Below are 19638 nucleotides of genomic sequence, written 5' to 3'. Positions count from 1 at the left end.
AAAGGGTTTCAGGAGAGTTATGACTCCTCCTGCTCACTGTTTTTGTTGTCAAAACTGACAATTGGAGGGACCTGATTAAGTCTGTTAGCCACGCCAAATACTTCACAATCAGGTAATCTGACAATATGACCGGAAAAAAAAAAGGAAGTGTTTTTACAGATTTCAATTTTAGATTAGAAGGGAAAACTTTTTTGTCTTAATGATATGAACATGAATTGTTCACCACAAATCTAGCAACGTAGGCTAACAAAATCAATGTTTAATTTCACAGGGTCTTTAAAAGTGTAGGATGAAAGTTGTAGCATACTGTAGCATACATGCTCTTATTTTTGACAAAGTCAGTAGCTTATAAAATAAAACACAAACAAATTATGTATTTAACACTCTACCGCATGGTGTTGCCATATGGCAACATGATATTTATGTTCATTTCCCTGTCACTGTTTCTTTTAGACCAACATTGCATTTTTTTTGTTGGAAAGAAAAGACTTCAGTTTAGCCAATGATGTGCTTTGGTTAAGTCAGATGACAAGCAGTGTTTTTCTTTAGCACGATTTCTGACAGACTGGCATTTATTGTGAGTAGTTGCTGAATGCAAATGTAAACATTAATAAAACAAAGGATCAAATATGGTATATGCCGAAGCATGCTAATAGGACTTTTAATTAGCCAGTAACCTGGGTTAAGCGCTTCCGGTGAACTGTAGCTGCGTCCCAAATGGCACACTATACGCTATGCACTCATGCACTATGTACTTATGCACTTACACACTCAACAGGATAGTATATGTACAGTATGTAGTGTCGTCCCAAATGGCACACTAATGTTTTTTTACTAAGCGGAAATTCAAACCGTTTCCCTAATGACGTTTGACGGTTGCCAAATCCGTGAAATAAACGACCGAATTATCAGATAATACCTGCCGTGAGTATATCCGCATTCACCATCGGGAGGCGCTATAATCACTCTCGTAGGAGAATTTTGCTTTCACCATCCAAAATAAATAACGTTATCCAACATGTGCGGTAGATAGCTCCGCCCCTTCCGCTACTAAAGCAAACCTGCGGTCGTTGAGTGTGTGAAGTGTCCATCGTTACACACTACGTTTTACCGGCTGAATGAGTGCATCATCCGGGTAATTAAAGTGCACTTGTGATTTTTAGACTTTTCAGTGTGAACACACTACTTACACTATTTATACTACAAAATGGCGTAGAATAGTGCATAAGTATGCGATTGGGGATGCAGCTTGTATATGCCAATGCAAAAATCAGCGCATTTAAGGTCGCGCTAGCCTGCCGATTCTGACAGGCAAGTCCGAGTAAAAGGCCTTTTGTCTCATTTTACACTTGAACAACTAAGTGAATGCCAAGGTTTATTCAACTGAATGTATTTTAATTACATTACATTTACATTTAGTCATTTAGCCGACGCTTTTATCCAAAGCGACTTACATTACTACATTGATGCTGTAAAAGGAATCGTATAAAATGGGGAAAAAATTACAATAACAGGTCACCGGAAGTTTATCAGTATGGGAACAACACTAGCTCGGCATATACCCTATGATGTCCGATACACAAAAAATCTGAAACATCACCTCCAGTTAGTTATGATGACATATTTACAATTCAAAATCTTTTTTTATCAAATTAGTTTTTTGTAAATCGATCAAATGTATGTGTTGCCAAATGGTATATATATACAGGGAACAGTGTATTAGCGAGCACCACCATGCTCTACGATAAGTGAAACAAGAAAAAAGGACAGAACTGGCACTTCCTGCAAATGAAAGTAGGGATGAGATGGGTTTTAGTGACCATTAGAATGATGCAGACTGGATATTTAATAAGTGCAGTGATGAAGACAGTTAGCTCTGAGGCAGATAAGACAGTATAAAGTATAATATATAAATATTGTTAGCTAGGAGCTACATTATTCTGATGCATCTGGAAATACTAGACTTGTTATTTATTTGTTACAGTATTTACTGGAAAAAATACTTTTATTAATTTTTTTTTATTTAAAAATAATGAAATAAATGAAAGCTGTTGGAATGTTTTTTTTTTTTTTTTTTTTTTAGATCTATACTAATACGTGCAGTAGAGCGTTAAAACACACAGCTATCATGGCAAACCCAGAGAACTGATGACTTTGAAGTGGTCTCTTAATTTTTTCCCGAGCTGTATAATGATGTGTTATCTCGCCAGGTTCATCTTTCAGTATGGTTTGATGTGTGTTGTAAATGATGGCTCGCCGCACACTAAAAGCAGTTCTCATTGATCTGAGCGGGACTCTTCATATCGAGGACACTGCAGTTCCTGGTGCACAAGAGGCTTTAGCGCGGTCAGTGGCGATTGCTTAAATTTTTGCAGCTTGTATGGCAGGCCAATTTAATGTTTAATCTATAGAGTGGAGGAACTATGACGTCACTTTGTAGGCTAATCGGCTGCTAGCATAAAACTGGTTCCCTCGTGAAAATCCCTATGAGATTTTCCCATAGGCTTTTCGAAGATTGCATATAATAAGCTCTGTGTTCAAACACTGTTCATTACACTTACAAGTTTTGTCCAGTCGGATAATTGTCACACGAAAATACAACTTTAAGCACTTTTGGATCTTAAATTCAAACGCAAGAATTGAAAAGCTAACATTAGGCTATAAACAGACTACAGTGCCCTCAGGGCGCTTGTCTATGACGTCAGCCCCACCCTGCAAAAGCCGACTTTTCAAGCTTATTTTTAGAAATGTTGTCCATGACAAAGAGTTAATCTCTCTGTTTATTATATTATAATCCTCGATATATATTATAAACGAATAAATACGCAAAAACACATAGACCTATGTGCCTTTTTGATCGTTTTTACATGGGAAATACATCTGTTTTGCTTTGCGGTTGATCTATAAGTTTTAAAATTGTGTGTATAAATCTGCCTACATAGTATTATCATAAGACATAATTTAAATAAGTCTATCGCTCGCGCACACAGCCTGCTTACCTTAACAGACGACAGAAAAGAGGCGTGAGGGACAAGTCTATTAAAAGCCTGAGCACAAAGCAACATTCAATATTTCTTTTTCGTCACGAAGTACAGTGAAAAGCAGCCTATACAGTCACATATACTATACATTTCATGTAGGAGTGTAAATATTGCAGCTATGACCGAGTTAAATGTGTTCAGATGAAGAAAAAAAAAGACAAAAACTTACTTGATCACATGAAAACAGACAGTTAACATGCATATTTTCTTTCACAATTATTCATACATTTGCATTACTGAGAGCAGGAAAGAGACAGGCTGCTCTAGTAAGCAGTATCTTCATAATGTTGTTTATTAAAATAAATGATCAACAAATGAATCTGTCTCGACAGCCTTTACAAGAGAAGGCATTATCTACACACAATCTGAATTCCCAATTCGAATAATACTACAAACCATAAAATACTATTCATGAAAATACCTAAATAACAGACAAATACAAATGCCCAACACAGGCGAGCTGCGCTCTAGACAAGTTCAGCTCGATGACGTATTATGTCTCTGATCCCTCCTGTAGTCCCATTTAGCAACTAGATAGCAACCGTCTTTTTAAAGAAGCATAGCCGATTAAAAAATTTAAGAGTGTACTGTAACTGATGTGTTTTATGTCATAGAACAAAACGTAAAAGTATCTTGAGTTTCTGTTTGCCACAAACCTTATTTAAGCAATTTTACTGAAACCCCATTGAAAAAACCCATTGACTTTGGGACGAGGCATACAAATTGACGTCACAGTTCCTCCACTCTATAAAACACAATTTTCTTCTAGCTACTACTCAGGGGCGGATTGGCCATTTGGCAATTTTGGCAAATGCCAGAAGGGCCGGACCATTTTTTTAATGTGGGCTGGTCAGTTTCTTTTTAAATGTATTTTATTTTTTGTATGTATTGTTTTTACATGCTGGCAGTTTTTAATCTCTTGCAAGATGTGTATATTATGATGATGATGATGATAATTGTAATAATAATAATAAATGTTAAGCATTTGGCCCAATCGGCAACGATCAACTGGTTTTGAGATGGGCTGACCCAATCTGACCTAAATAGAGGTTGCGTGTCCGTGAGTGGGACTGTGTCGGTGTGGTAATGTGGGCTGGTGTGGCTACAGTGCCAGGGCTGATTTTTTTTGTCCCAGTCCGCCCCTGCTACTTCTACTAGTACTTTTTTTATATATACGAATAAATGCTCTGCTATGAACTTATACAACAGCTACAAGTGCTTATTTTATTCACTATATTTTGAATAAAAATTAAAAACTGCTTTTATTCTAGCTGTAATAAAAAAATAAGACTTTCTCCGGAAGAAAAAATATCATACATATTGTAAAAATTTACTTGGCTTATAATTCTGACTTCAGCTGTTATTGGCTTTCTAATGAGCTAAAAATCTACTTTTTATTGTCATTTTAAAAAGACACCTTCTTACATGTGGTATAAAATCACTAATTAGACATGCATTTTTCTCTCTAGATTAAGACAGGCTCCAGTTGCTGTCAAATTTGTGACCAACACCACAAAGGAATGTAAGAGGACGCTGTTTGAGCGTCTGCGTGGGCTGAACTTTGACCTCCAGGAGCAGGAGATCTTCACATCTCTCACTGCCGCACGTAATCTAGTGGAGCAGAAAGCAGTGCGCCCCCTGCTGATGGTGGAGGACAGTGCTCTGGAGGACTTCACAGGTCAGATCTACTGCATCTTTACTAATACACACTCAACATCTACAACTATACATGCAACAGACAAAATCCTTGAAGATTAAGGGTATGATTACACTTAATAAATATGTTTATATTTATTTATTAGTGGTGGGCTGTTATCGGCGTTACCGCAAGACTCTTCATCAGGATATTAAAATAATATCGCCTTTAATCTATTCTCAAAGTTGGGTTGGGAGCTGGGTCTATTCTATTCTTTCACTTTGATATTTTAGTGCGAATGTATACCTGACTGGTGAATCGTCTGACAAAAAAGTGCCCTTCTGAATCAAGTCAGCAGGATGCCCCTCTGGATCTTTCACTTACTTCGAAGACACCACTGACCAAGCTTACATGGACATAAGTTATCTATTTTTTTTGTCTAAACAGACAATAATATAGTTAAGGTGTTTACGTGAAGTGCTTTCATGTAAAAGTTTCCTGTAATTTTGGGTAACTTTAACTGCCAGTTTCACTCATGAACATTTCATTCATTCCCCCGTGACAAACTAGGTATTAGACGCAAATAAGGAGCAAGGACTGGTAAAAGTGTTATGGAATTTAATAACGCACGCCAAATGAAAAATAAAACCTCCGCATTTCACGATTCACAATTCTGAATTCAACTGTACATATATTACAATTGTAAGTTCATAGAATGTCTCTTTTTTCACAAATTGCATGACAAATTCAAATAAAAAGGCACCTCCTTACAATCATATAGGTTATTTTTCAAATCTGAATTATATATAATTATATATGACTTTAACTGCCATATATTTATATACATATATGGCAATATATATATATAATTATATATGATAATTCATAAATGATATGAATCTGTACTGCAAACAAAATGTCAAAATTGTTGTTCTGAAGATACATTTGTTTCATTAACAAGGTCTCATGAAGTAAAAATAAAGCTCATGGAGAAAATGAAAATCTGTTTTCTTCAGAACATTGAAAAATGCTTGTTATATAATGTCAGATTTTGTTTTGCTTTTGCTGCAGGTTTGGAAACTTCAGATCCTAATGCAGTTGTAATAGGATTAGCGCCTGACCACTTCAACTACCAGACACTCAACAAAGCCTTCCAGTAAACACACTCGATTTTAAAAATACATCAATAGCCTCATTAACATCTACATGCTTAAATAATCCATTATAATGGTTGAAATATTACAGCTAATCAACACCATCTTCTTTAAATCAGACTCATTTTAGATGGTGCCCCCCTGATTGCCATCCATAAAGCACGATACTATAAAAAGAAGGATGGTTTGGCTTTGGGACCGGGCCCATTTGTGACTGGATTAGAGTATGCCACTGACACAAAGGCCACAGTTGTGGGTAAACCAGAGAAAGGCTTCTTTCTAGAGGCCTTGCGAGATCTCAACTGCTCACCAGAGGAGGCTGTGATGGTCGGAGATGTAAGTATGAATAGGACTGTAATAGTTTTGTGTCAATCTCACACATTTTTGTGAGTAACAGAGGTGATTTTTATGTCAAAAAAATAAAATACATTTGGCTTAGATGATTTTTTTTGGGACATTAATACACAAATAGATTGATTGATTGATTGATTGATTGATTGATTGATCGATTGATACTAAAGCAAATAATAGTTTTAGTATACATATTACCAAATGTATTCAAAGTCATTAAAAATACATCTTTTTAATATTTAAATAATATTCCTGGTTATTATTTCACAAAAAAAACACATTGAGATTTTAATGAACAAGGTGAGAGTTTTTGCACAGGCAACGAGGAGACAAATCTAGTTTTATACAGTCTTCGTTTTAGCATTTTCGTTTGAGTAATTTCTGGAAAAACAAATTAAAACACAAGTATAAAATCCTTCAAATGAACAAGAAGAGAAATAACAAGTCAAACTAAATGACGAAACAACAAGCCTTCACAGTAGCAGATAAAATCATTTAAATCAGAACCAGAAAAATTAAATAAAGCCACTCTGAAATGAAAAAAAAAACATCTACTTCCTATTATTCTAATAAATTATCTAATTGTATTTTTAAGCATTTTCTCACAAAAAAATGATGCAAATTTTTCAATATTAAAGGTGTTGTTCACCCCAAAATGGAAATTTTCTGTTAATTTTACTATTTCAGCTAAATTTTACGTTCTTCCATGTATAAATGTCATTTTTTTGCACCGTTATCCCTTTGATTATAAAAAAAGTATTACACATAATTTGTTGTAGCTTCAATACTGTTTGGTGATCAGTATTAAGTATCTGTAAATCGGATATTATCTTAAAAAAATCTTATCAGTCATACACACATAACAAATATAATAAGGACTTTATTTCATAATATTATACTATTTCATATATCCCTCACTATTTTAAGATATTTTTTCTTAATGCAAATGTTTTACTAAATGCAAAAATAGAGATAAATTAAATTATATTATCAATTATTAAAAATATTTTGAGTTAAATATTTTTATTGCCATAAGGTTTAATCAATCAATCAATCAATCAATCAATCAATCAATCAATCAATCAATCAATCAATCAATCAATCAATCAATCAATCAATCAATCAATTCCATTTAAAAGTATCTATACATCATTGTAAAAATCAGTTATATAATTTATATATATATATATATATATATATATATATATATATATATATATATATATATATAAATTATATAACTATATAACTGATTATATATATGGGGCAATGCAGTGGCGCAGTAGGTAGTGCTGTCGCCTCACAGCAAGAAGGTTGCTGGGTCGAACCTCGGCTCAGTTGGCATTTCTGTGAGGAGTTTGCATGTTCTCCCTTCATGCATGAATTGTGTAAGCTAAATTGTCCGTAGTTTATGAGTGTGACAGGCCGGCCTGAAGGTGTAAAAAAGTCGTTATCATATGGAACTTGTTCCAAAAAGAGCTGACCCCACAATCATATGGGGCTAAGGCTATTTATTTTATTTGTGTGTGTGTGTGTGTGTGTGTGTGTGTGTGTGTGTGTGTGTGTGTGTGTGTGTTTGTGCAGAAAGATAATCTGAACATTTTCTTTTCATGTGCAATAAAAAAAAAAACATTTAGATAATTTTAATAATAAAATAAGCACATCATTTTTTTGTATTTAAGCTGTCAAACAAACTAAAACTGAAAATACAGCAAACAAAACACACAATCATTGTTTTTTGTTGTTTGGACAGGATGCCAGAGATGATGTTGGTGGGGCTCAGAATGCAGGGATGCTGGGAATTTTAGTAAAGACTGGTAGGCTTCATTTTTAATATGCAAGTCTTTTTTCTTTCTTTTCCCCCTCGATATTAGTAACTTTCTTTTAATTTTGCAGGTAAATACAGACCTGCTGATGAGGGTAAAATTAACCCACCACCTCACCTGACATGTGCCAGCTTTCCAGAGGCAGTCAATTATATACTTGATCATCTCTTAGGATCTAAATAAGTTAGGTTTAAAACAATAAAAGGCTAAACAAAGTAATGGTACCCTTATGTAGCATGTACATTATATTGGTTATCTGAGAAAAATATTATAGATTAATAAAATTGATGTATTCCTTTAAAATTTAAAGAGCAAGACGTGTGTTTTTTTTTATTTCAGCATATAATCAAAATTGTATTGACCTTTTAAAAATGTATTAATCAATGAAAGCATTTTTTTTTTGTTATTTACTTTAATATATATTGTCAGTTAATTGATTGCAGTTTAAAGAAAAACAAAACAAGAAAAAATAGTACAAAAGTAGGCAGTAAATGGTGGATGTGCAATAAAAAGCATTAGTTTGGTGCAGGGGCGTTGCTAGGGTCGAAAGGGATAAGGGGCTTAGCCCCAAAGACACCCCAATCCACCCCCATTAAAAAAGCTAAAATACCACCACTTTCATAAGGTAATCTACTTTTATAATAGATTTATAAATGGTTTAATAATAAAAAGGGTTTTTGAGTTGACAGTCTTTTAAAAATAAATTTTGAAGCTTTGTGACTTGTAACACCAAAAAGGAAAAAAAAAACATTGATAAATTATCACACTTCTCATTTACTAGTCTGTTGTGAGCCATATCATACCTCTTGAGCCTCCTATCTCCTCTCCGGATTTGCAGTTTCTGTTTGTTTTTTGAAAATGTAATTTTCTGCATGTCTTCAAATCTGAAAATAATATAAATTTTATAGTGTGAGTTAGTATCCAATTTGATACAAAGCTACAAACATGTTCAGTTGGACAGAGTGATTAACTGAGGTGTAGTGTTGTCAAAATACTGAAATTTTTAAAGTCAATACCTTGCAAAATATTGATATTCAATAGGCTACTATTTTTGACATAATAACAATTTTATCAAAAATAGTACAAAAAATAAAAATAAAGATTTATATGCTAGAAATGCGTTTACTTCAAATTTCTTTAGAGGGAGATTTTTTTTCAGTTTTCCTCAAAATAATGTGATGTGGGCATTGTAGCACTTTAAAAGCATGTAATGCCTGTTTCATTCATTCATTGAGCAGAAATTCCATATATGCCTCACAAAAGTAGCAGAACATTCCAGGAAATCCTTAATATGGATGAAGGCATCCAGCTATTGCTGTAGTTGAATGAAAATAAGATCTGAATAAACATAAAAAGGCTTTAACTGATCATTTACACGACTGCGATAATAAATGTTTATACAGTTAAAGTCAGAATTACTATTCCCCTTTGAATTTTATTTTCTTATTTAAATATTTCCCAAATGAAGTTTAACAGAACAAGGAAATTTCCACTGTATGTCTGATAATATTTTTTTTCTTTTGTATAAATTCTTATTTGTTTTATTTCAGCTAGAATAAAAGCTATATTACATTTTTTAAAAACCCTTTTAGGGTCAAAATTATTAGCCCCTTTAAGCAAATTTTTTTTCTGATAGTCTACAGAACAAACCATCGTTATACAACAACTCGCCTAATTACCCTAACCTGCCTTTAAAGGTCACTTTAAGCTGTATAGAAGTGTCTTGAAAAATGTCTAGTCAAATATTATTTACTGTCATCATGGCAAAGATAAAATAAATCAGTAATTAGAGATGAGCTATTAAAACTATTATGTTTAGAAAGGTGTTGAGAAAATCTCTCCGTTAAACAGAAATTAGGGCAAAAAATAAACAGGGGGGCTAATAATTCAACTGTCTTCTTCCAGCCATCTCAGGTATTTTTAGAAGAAAGTCGATTTATAATCCCGTGCTAACTGACATAGCATGTTACAGTAGAATGCTATACAATATGCTAGATCACAGGTGTCAAACTCAGTTCCAAAAGGGCCGCAGCTCTGCACAGTTTAGTTCCAACCCTAATTAAACACACCTGATCATACTAATTAAGTCCTTCAGGCTTGTTTGAAACCTACAGGTAAGTGTGTTGGAGCAGGGTTGGAACTAAACTGTGCAGGGCTTCGGCCCTCCAGGGATTGAGTTTGACACCCCTGTGCTAGATGCATGAACCACCGCGGTGACTGAAGCTCTGCACAAGACTTTTGGCCAGCGGAGAAATTAAAATGGTCGTGCCGAACTGAGTCTGGTTCTCTCAAGGTTTTTTTTTCTTCACTCCCATCAGGTGAAGTTTTTTTCCCTCTCCGCTGTCGCCACTGGCTCGCATTGTTCAGGATTGGTAGAGCTACGCATCGATGAATTTGCTCTTCAGTGTTTGAACTCTCAGTAATGATTAAATCACACTGAACTGAGCTAAACTGAACTAAACTGAACTTAAACACTAAAAAAATGAACTACACTGTTCCAGTTACTATGACCATTTATGTGAAGCTGCTTTGACACAATCTACATTGTAAAAGCGCTATACAAATAAAGCTGAATTGAATTGAATTGAATGAACTCACTGTGATTTAACTATTACAGAAACAGATGTGACTGGCTATATCATATCTAGATAAATATGCCTAGATATCTATATCATATTTAGAAAGCAAGAACAATTGACGTTTTTCTGACTAATTCGCATGTATGCATTGAAATGATGCACATTTTATGGATTACAGTTATTTTATTTCACCAAAACTACACACATTTTATACTGTGGAAACAACTGTTAAGCTTCATCAGAAGTTAGAACTATTCAGTTTCGTGAAAGAGTTGTATTATTACCTTATTAGCTCAGCTCTTCATAATAATGAATAAATGAGATGCAGTGGCGGAATTTTTTTTTAACATCCTGTGACAACAGTGCCACTCCCACCTGCCGGTAGATACAGGTACTGCTGAACTGCTGACCCGACACAAACACTGCGTTAGGTGGAATGTGCGTGATGTACAGTACGCGGTAATTTTCAGTACTTATATAACTAAATTAATGTTATACACCATATTTTTATTTATGCTTTTTTTATTTATGCTTTTGACAATACATCATGGGCTTAAGCCCCCAAAGCCCCTCCCTCGCAACGCCACTGGTTTGGTGCCTAGCTGATGTTTCAGACAGACTCATACTCTTTCTCCCAGGCTGTGTATCTATCCATCAGACATCTGGCTGATGGTTTGGTGTGAACAATCACGTCCAGGAAATCTGCTGTGGTCACAGTTTCTAGTTCAATAACCGGCATATTGGACTGACCTGTGAAGATGCATGGCGTAATGGAGACTGTGAATTGTGGGCGAAACAGGATTTCGTGATGAAACAGCAGTTTAATGTTGTTCAGAATGGGATGGCGGGATATTTCTTACCTTCAATGTGGTTTTCAAGGGCGTCAAAGATTTTGCGCACAGGTCTCATAGCTGCCTCCTTACAGACCAACCTGATATCTGACCCAGAGTAACCTCCCGTCTCCTGAAATACAGAAGATCTAAAATTGTCAGTATATTTGCCTGTCTGTCTATCTGAATGTCTGTAAGTTATTGAGTGTTTTTCTATCTGTTCAACTGTTTGTCTCTACCTCTCAATTTTTAATTCAGGTGTTTCAATTGGACCCATTGCCACAGGTATATACAGTAAAGAAATTAGCTATTTAGGCTACATCCACACAAAACCCCTATCAAAATTATAGTTTTTTTTTTTTTTTTTTTTGCATAGTCTCAAAAATATCTGCATACACATGAAACCACTGAACCTAACAAAAATGATGTAATATACATTAGTGTTTCTCAACCACGTTCCACCAACACTGCTGAATATGTTTTGGATGTCTCCAGGCCCGAATTGGCTAATCGGGAGGACTGAGAGAATTCCCGGTGGGCCGGTCCGTTTTTTGGCCGCGAGGGCCGGTGTCCCTAGCTCCAGAATCTGTTGCTCTCAGCAGTCACACTTTTTAAATTTATTTATTTACTTGACCACAGCCTTTTTATTGATTATTTTACCGTAATCATCATTCATAAAACAGTTGTTGTGGTCGAGCGGTTAGCACGTTAGGTTAAGGGTGCTTTCACACCTACACTTTTGTTTCGAAACGTGTCTCGTTTGCCCAGTTAGCGCGGTTCATTTGGCATATGTGAACAGGGCAATCGTGCTCTGTTCCGCGCCAAAGTAATCGCTCCGAGATCGCTTGAACGAGGTGGTCTCGGCTCGATTAAAACGAACCCTGGGGCAGTTCGATTACAGTGAGAAAGCGATCTGATCCGAGCGCAGTTATATCACAGTGTTTTATGGATATGTAATAGGCTTACGGCTATATGAAGAGAGAATTATGATTATGGCGGGAAGTTTTGCGAGTCTCCGGATGCCCGCAAACGAGTGATGATCTCCCGGTAATCTCGCGTCTCCCTCCCGGTCCTCAAATAGGCATCGTCGCACACCCTTCTCACCCCTCCCCACCGCATCTCTCCTCAGACACATCGCGCGCGCACCCTGTCAATCACCATCAAACCACCACCTCTCCTGACAGCTTAGCCGGACGCTGCAAAATAAACCCTGACACTCTGACCAATGTAAGGAGAGTTTACTCGCACGTGACTTGTTTTAGCTCTTTTGGTCTGATTAGAAACTTTGCAGTGTGAAAGCGAACCGCTCCAAGAGCAAAGAGCAACAATGTAACATTTGTAATCTCTGTTTCGGAACAACTGAATCGATTCACAGGTGTGAAAGCACCCTAAGACGCCGCGGACCCGGGTTCGATCCTCGTTAGAGTAATTTAGTGTTTTCTGTTGATAAGACATATAATACTGTTAGGGTTGTTGAACATTTGAAGTTCTAAAGCAGCTGTTTTCTCAAAAAAAAAAAAATAGTGATAGTGATAGTGTGATAGTGATAGTGTCATTAGAAACTGATTTGGAGATATTTATCTATTTATTTTAATATAGTCAGTCGTGAACTGAGGTGGGCTGGTCTGAGGCTTGAAACTCCAGGGCTGAAAAGGTGTCCCACTCCGGCCCTGGATGTCTCCTTTGTCTGTCACACCTATTTCAGAGGCTGCGTCCGAAACTGCATACTTCTATACTATATAGTAAGCTAAAATCAGTATGCGAGCCGAGTAGTAAGTCCGAATTCATAGAATTCGAAAATCAGTGGTCGAGAAGTACCCGGATGACTTACTACTTCCGGCGAGATTCTGAAGTGCGCATCCCATGCACGCTGCGCTATCCCATAATGCCCCGTGAGAGAATTCATGAATGGAAGTGAGGCGATGCAACTGACGCAGGTAGGTTACGTGACCATGACAAAATGGCGGATATAGTACGTCTATTCATACGGATTTCCATTCATACTTTTCACATTCAAACCGTATAGAACGTACGTTTACATTCAAATGCAGTACCTACTGAGTAGTAGGCAGTTTCGGACGCAGTCAGGGTTTTCAGTCTCTGCTACTGAACATGATCTAAATCAGGTGTGTTTGGTTAAAAGTGCATGATGTAAGTTTGACATCCAGTGGTTGAACTAGGTATTGCAATCCTGGATCAAAACAAACGCAAGTGCAGGTTGTCAGGTTGAGGACAAGAGCGAGTGATTTAAACCGTGTTATAAATAAAAGCAACGGCACGTGAAAAAAGGAAAATGTTCCATATTGAAAGGAGTTTTTGTCCTAACCAACACATGGAATTGATAAATTAGAAACAGCTTTATTTCTTGCAGCTGAACAACAGAGAACTATTAGAATGATCACCTCAGGTAATCCTCATGTGCTTTATTCAGTGTTAAAGGCTAACAATGTGAATTTGAATGTCATTTTACATGACATTTATTGCCATACTAATGAAAGCAGCAGCAGATAGTTCACCTCAGATCTTGAAAATAAAATAAATCGTTTGAAATTGAACTTTAGAACTAAACACATATCAGTAATTCAGCATGTACATTTAATAATGTTTAAGAGAGGGTTAATATATGTATTAAACAGATGATGAACCTTACCATTTCATGAGTGAGTGCACTATTATGTGCTTCTGAATGGCTGTATTTAAATTTTCTGCCGAGTTTCATATGGTGCAAAACAGCCAAATGGCTCATCACTGCATATTTTGTCACGAGGCGTGTTGTTAGGACATGGGGTTAACCTGCTCACCTAATGTTTATGTTTATTTTATTTATATCCTTTGCTAATTAATAACCTCATGTGGAACTGAATCTGTGTCTCATTTTGGACTCTGCTTGGACTCATGCTTTCAGAGCCTTTCTGAATGAATGAATGAAATTTAGTTTTCCACCAAGACAACCCGGGGTGCTGAAATATAATTGGCTAAACTGACGCAAAAGACATTTTTAAAGCAGAATATCTGACTCAAGCATTGTTTTTTTTTTCAGATAAACAAGTACAGTTAAAGTCAGAATTATTTGCCCCCCTGTTTAATTTCCCCCCCAATTTCTGTTTAACGGAGAGAAGATTTTCTAAACACATTTTTAAACATAATAGTTTTAATAACTCATTTCTAATAACTGATTTATTTTATCTTTGTCATAATGACAGTAAATAATATTTGACTAGATATATTTCAAAACACTTCTATACATCTTAAAGTGACATTTAAAGGCTTAACTAGGTTAATTAGGATAACTAGACAGGTTAGGGAAATTAGGCAAGTTATTGTATAATGATAGTTTGTTCTGTAGACTATCAGGGGGAAAAATTGCTTAAAGGGGCTCAGTTTGTCCCTGAAATGGTTTTCAAAAAAATTAAAAATGCTTTTATTCTAGCCGAAATCAAACAAATAAGACTTTCTCCAGAAGAGAAAAAATATTATCAGACATGAACATTTCCTTGCTCTGTTAAACATCATTTAGGAAATATATATTAAAAAAAAGAAAAAAATTAAAGGTGGGCTAATAATTCTGACTTCAACTGTATGTTCACTTAGCATGTTTCTTAAATATCTGCATACATATTATGATATTTTTATGCTTTAAAAAGTCAAAAACTTACATACAGCTCCTTTAAGGAGACACTGAAAATGTGCAGAGCTGGTGGTCCTTCAAGAACTTGGTTGAGAATCACTGGTATACATATCTCAACTAGTAGTGGTGCTGTTCTTTTTCACGCTTGTTTAAGGGCAAAGATAAGTTTGAAAAGGCAGACAGTGCATTCCAAACGAGATGTATTGCCTTCCGAAGGGCACCTTGGAGTGAAAAAAATCATGGATGCCATATTGAAATGCCATTCCAAACTAAAGTGAAGAAAACTGGCCGCTTCAAAATGCCAGTTTGAAAAACACAACTGATGAACACTTTGGGAAATTATCCTTTGAGCAGGGAAGCTATTTGGTGTCACACTGCACTCAATTCGGAAGGGCTCGATCCCTGTATATGCTATGATCCCTTCAGACTGGAATCCACCTCGACTGGTGCTATACCGTTTTTAAACACTCCAACACCCTCATGCTGCAGTGGGCATGGTTGTAAATGTGACAACACTACTTGTGTGTATCCCTAAATACAATGATGGTGGCTAAGAGAGAAGAAGACATTTATAAACATCTAGCAAACAACCTTCTCCAAGAGAAGCGCTACTGCAACACATCACATTTTCAGATGTGCGCAAACTCATAAAGACGTGGTGTGACATTAATAAATGACTTTCCTGACACGTGCAATCGAGACACTGCTCTCAGAGGATTTATACCGCATTTCTGCTTGGCTTTGATATTCTAATCCATATTTGTTCTATTGAACCTTTTATTTGCATTACAATTATGACTAATACATACATGCATGTGCTGCTCTGTGTTGGTACTTTGGAAAGCGAAGTTTCAAAGTCCAATGAATGTACAAACTTGAGGCATGCAAGCAATGATTTCCAGCCCCTTGTTTCTCTGCTTCCTCTTGTACCTTCAACACAAACTGGGATAAGGACCAGTCATTGATCCAAGTGTAAAAGTAACCATGGTAAAAGAACAGTCATAGGTAGGCCCACACGGAATCAGCGCAAGCAGAAATCTGCAGATTTTTAGCCCACTATTGAGTCTATTTATTTACTTGTGTAAATGTGTGTACATTTATATTTATTTAATTTTTAAATTAATTTCAGTAATAATATCGACTAATATAAAAGTGTTCATTTGATTTATTTACAATATGGTTTGTAAAGTAATATTTTCTGTCTTTTAGATATGTCCACGTATGCATGCTTTCAGAGCCTTTCTGAATGAATGAATGAAATACACAGTTTTCCACCAAGACAACCCGGGGTGCTGAAATATAATTGGCTAAACTGACGCAAAAGACATTTTCAAAGCAGAATATCTGACTCAAACATTGTTCTATTACCCATTTATATGGATACACCCTAATAAAATAGGAATGGTTGGTGATATTAACGTCCTGTTTGTGGCACATTAGTGTATGTGAGGGGACAAACTTTTTAAGATGATGGTGACCATGGTGGCCATTTTGAAGTCGGCCATCTTGGATCCAACTTTTGTTTTTTCAATAGGAAGAGGGTCATTTGACACATTAAAGTTATTGGGAATTTCACAAGAAAAACAATGGTGTGCTTGGTTTTAACGTAACTTTATTCTTTCATGAGTTATTTACAAGTTTCTGACCAGTTATAAAATGTACAAACATACTTGCAAACACACACACAGATGCGCTGACACTCAGACATACTCACAGGGCCACTTACCTCATTCATTCATCACATTGTTCCTCTTGGCCGTTGCCGCTATCGGATAGCATATGGACATATTTCCATAAATCCACTCTCCGCAATTTATAGTAATCCATAGGCATTTCATACACCTCCACTTCACCTGTTGTGCTGTCTTTTCCGTTTGGTGTTTGTCTGTGTGGGCGTAGTCAGGCTTCCGGTTGCGATCGGTCAAACCGAGCACATAGGAAGTGCTGGTATAAGAATGCATGGGTTTGTGGGCGCATGCGCACTGCGATCGGAAGCTAACGAAACCATTAAGTCTGTTAATAGGTGTTTTGTGTTCATGAAGTTCGTATTATGTGTTCATTTATATTAAAAAAAATTATGTTCTGTTGTTAATTATATATTAAGGATTTTTCCTTTATGTGTTTAATGTGAAGTGTGGATTGAATGTTTGAATTGAAAGTTTTTAATGTTTGTGTATTTGTCCAATTAAATACGTATCTTTGGATAGTATAGCCCACAAATGGGCGGGAGTTTGGGCTATATAAGCCAGAGCCTAACTACCATACAACACTTGTTTGCAACTGTGGTGCCTCGAGCAAATTCTTATATTGTGGATACCTGTTATTATTATTATTATTTTTTGTAGATATATTTGGAGTATATTTTTTTGCAGATTTTATTTTCCTGTTTGTTGTTTCTTTGGTACTTTTTATTTTTATTCTTTTGTTATCACTTGTATATACCTTCACTGTGTATGGACTTTTTGGCACTGTAAATAAACATCACCTTGCACGACAGTGCTTTGTGATTAAGCCATAATTTCTCCCCCTTGAAGACGAGCTGGTGGGCTCGTTTTCATCACAAGGGCACTGGATATTTGAAATTGATACATGATGATGTGTTTCCCTCTTTATGCATTGAAGTAAGATGGTGCACCACCACATTAAAGGTGTCAGGTCCGAGCATTCCTAGATGAACATTTTTCCGAAAAGTGGATTGGTCATCGTGTGCCAGTTGAATGGCCCTCAAGGCGTCCCAAACTGACCCCCTTAGACTTTTATCTTTGAGGTCATCTGAAGGCAATTGTCTATGGTGTGAAGATACAAGATGTGCAGCCCCTGAAACTACAGATATTGGAAGCCTGTGCTGGCATTTCTCCTACAGTGTTGCTATCAGTGTGTGAAGAGTGGGAGAAGAAGGTTGCATTGACAACCCAACACAATGGGCACAATGGACGTTAAAACCAAGCACACCATTGTTTTTCTTGTGAAATTCCCATCAACTTTGATGTGTCAAATGACCCTCTTCCTATTGAAAAAACAAAAGTTGGATCCAAGATGGCCAACTTCAAAATGGCCACCATGGTCACCACCATCTTGAAAAGCTTGCCCCCTCACATATATCAAAGAGCTTAGAATGACCAAGAGGCGACACTCAATAGAACGTTCCATTGCTACAGCAGCGCCCAGCAACAGCCCCGGATTCCGCCATTTTGGAGTGAAAGTGATCGGCCGTCCATTGGATCTCATTACTGTCACGATGGCAAGCAGCTGCTTTGTTTTTTATTTATTTATTCAAAAAGCGCATTAAAGCTGAGATACAACCCGAAAGACGACAATACAACACTTATTATCACAATCATCAGCACTTTTAATAGTTTATTTTACAGACTTATAATATGCTGTTGTTCTAATGGAGTTTTCATTCCAAAATAGGTGCCGCGCCCTCTAGTGGCTGTTTCCAAAATTACATAAGAGTGTCGCCTCTTGGTCATTTTAAGCTCTTTGCATATATTAATGTGCCACAAACAGGACGTTAATATCACCGACCATTCCCATTTTATTAAGGTGTATCCATATAAATGGGCCACCCTGTATTGCAAACTTGATTTGTTTACCAAATAATTAGATCTAGATGGATTTGCATTGTAAATGTAAAATAAAAGTTAAACAAAATATTATTTTTTATTTCGTATATTAAGATTTTAGTTATGATACTCCCAAAATCTTTCCACATAAATCTGCAGATTTTTACAAAATTCTCTACAGAAATAGCTTTGCTTCGCTAATTCTAAAGCTGAGTAGCTATGTATTTCCACTGGCATTGTTATGAGCATTATTATATAATAGTTTCTGTAGCTGAGCAGCTGCATGCAAACTTCACATCACAAAACTTAATGGCAAATGTCAGATGGAGTGTTGTACAGCATGTTCTACTGGGCTCTGGAGTTGTGACAATGTGTTCTGTGATGTAATGAATCATGCTTGTCTTGTCTGTTTGGATGCGTGGATTTGGTTGCTGCTGGGAGAATGTTTCTTGTCTCATTGCATGCACTGTGGCCATACAGTTTGGTGCACAGGCCCTGGTAAGACAGGGGGCCAGATGTGAAACTGTCAACCACCAATGCAAATCACCCTGGAAAGCCATTTCTACTCACTCTCTACCAGATGAATAAAACAAATATTTGGAAGAACTAAAACTATTATAGCTGCAAGGGGGGACCTGCTCCATTTTGGAAAATTAATGGAAATCTTTAGAATGCTGTGTTTTTAAAAGTCTGTTGCAATGGTCATTTATTCCAGTACCATGTAGCTGTCTGCCCATACATCTGGCTTGTCTATACCCGAGGTTGGATTTTTCATCTTTGAAGTGGATTAACCTCAGTCTTATGGTTTTTGTTACCTGTGCCAGCGAGTCATAATCCAGCTCTGTCCGCAGCTCCACACCGCCTGTGTTACTGACTGGAGGAAGCCAATGACTGATCATGGCTTGTCTGGCAGGGGCAGATGGGAGACTCACCAGTATTCGTTTCTCCAGTCTTCTAAGCATGGCATGGTCCAACTCCCTGAGAAGAGTTTTAAATGGTTATTTAAAAAAGTCCATATATTTAAATA

The 19638-nt window shown here is 36.4% G+C and overlaps 2 protein-coding genes and 1 long non-coding RNA gene across 8 annotated transcripts in view; 1 reads left to right on the top strand and 2 right to left on the bottom strand.

Annotated features, from left to right (window-relative positions):
• hdhd2 (haloacid dehalogenase-like hydrolase domain containing 2) overlaps window positions 1-8317 on the top strand; it is a 94495-nt gene extending 86178 nt beyond the window's left edge. Inside the window, 6 exon segments of one of the 3 annotated variants that reach the window (NM_001013473.1) lie at window positions 2211-2346; window positions 4511-4719; window positions 5749-5833; window positions 5951-6167; window positions 7936-7999; window positions 8079-8317. In NM_001013473.1, coding sequence (NP_001013491.1) covers window positions 2246-2346; window positions 4511-4719; window positions 5749-5833; window positions 5951-6167; window positions 7936-7999; window positions 8079-8191 — 789 coding nt within the window. In that variant the 5' untranslated portion in view covers window positions 2211-2245 and the 3' untranslated portion in view covers window positions 8192-8317. 3 annotated transcript variants of the gene reach the window in all.
• A 2774-nt stretch (window positions 8318-11091) lies between these two features.
• katnal2 (katanin p60 subunit A-like 2) overlaps window positions 11092-19638 on the bottom strand; it is a 32172-nt gene continuing 23625 nt past the window's right edge. For all 4 annotated transcript variants that reach the window (NM_001423753.1, XM_087269712.1, XM_087269711.1 and 1 more), the window contains 3 exon segments: window positions 11092-11337; window positions 11448-11550; window positions 19427-19589. In NM_001423753.1, the coding sequence (NP_001410682.1) occupies window positions 11198-11337; window positions 11448-11550; window positions 19427-19589 (406 nt within the window). In that variant the 3' untranslated portion in view covers window positions 11092-11197.
• LOC147842008 (uncharacterized) lies at window positions 11788-16953 on the bottom strand. Its single transcript, XR_015500902.1, has 3 exons — window positions 16894-16953; window positions 14127-14518; window positions 11788-13940 (listed from the first exon to the last, which is right to left on the bottom strand). It is a non-coding gene; the product is annotated as an uncharacterized LOC147842008 (long non-coding RNA).

Source organism: Danio rerio, chromosome 10, assembly GCF_052040795.2.
Source record: "Danio rerio strain M-AB ecotype USA chromosome 10, GRCz13ab, whole genome shotgun sequence".
NCBI classification, from domain to species: Eukaryota; Metazoa; Chordata; class Actinopteri; order Cypriniformes; family Danionidae; genus Danio; species Danio rerio.
This window is presented reverse-complemented; position numbering and strand designations above follow the sequence as displayed.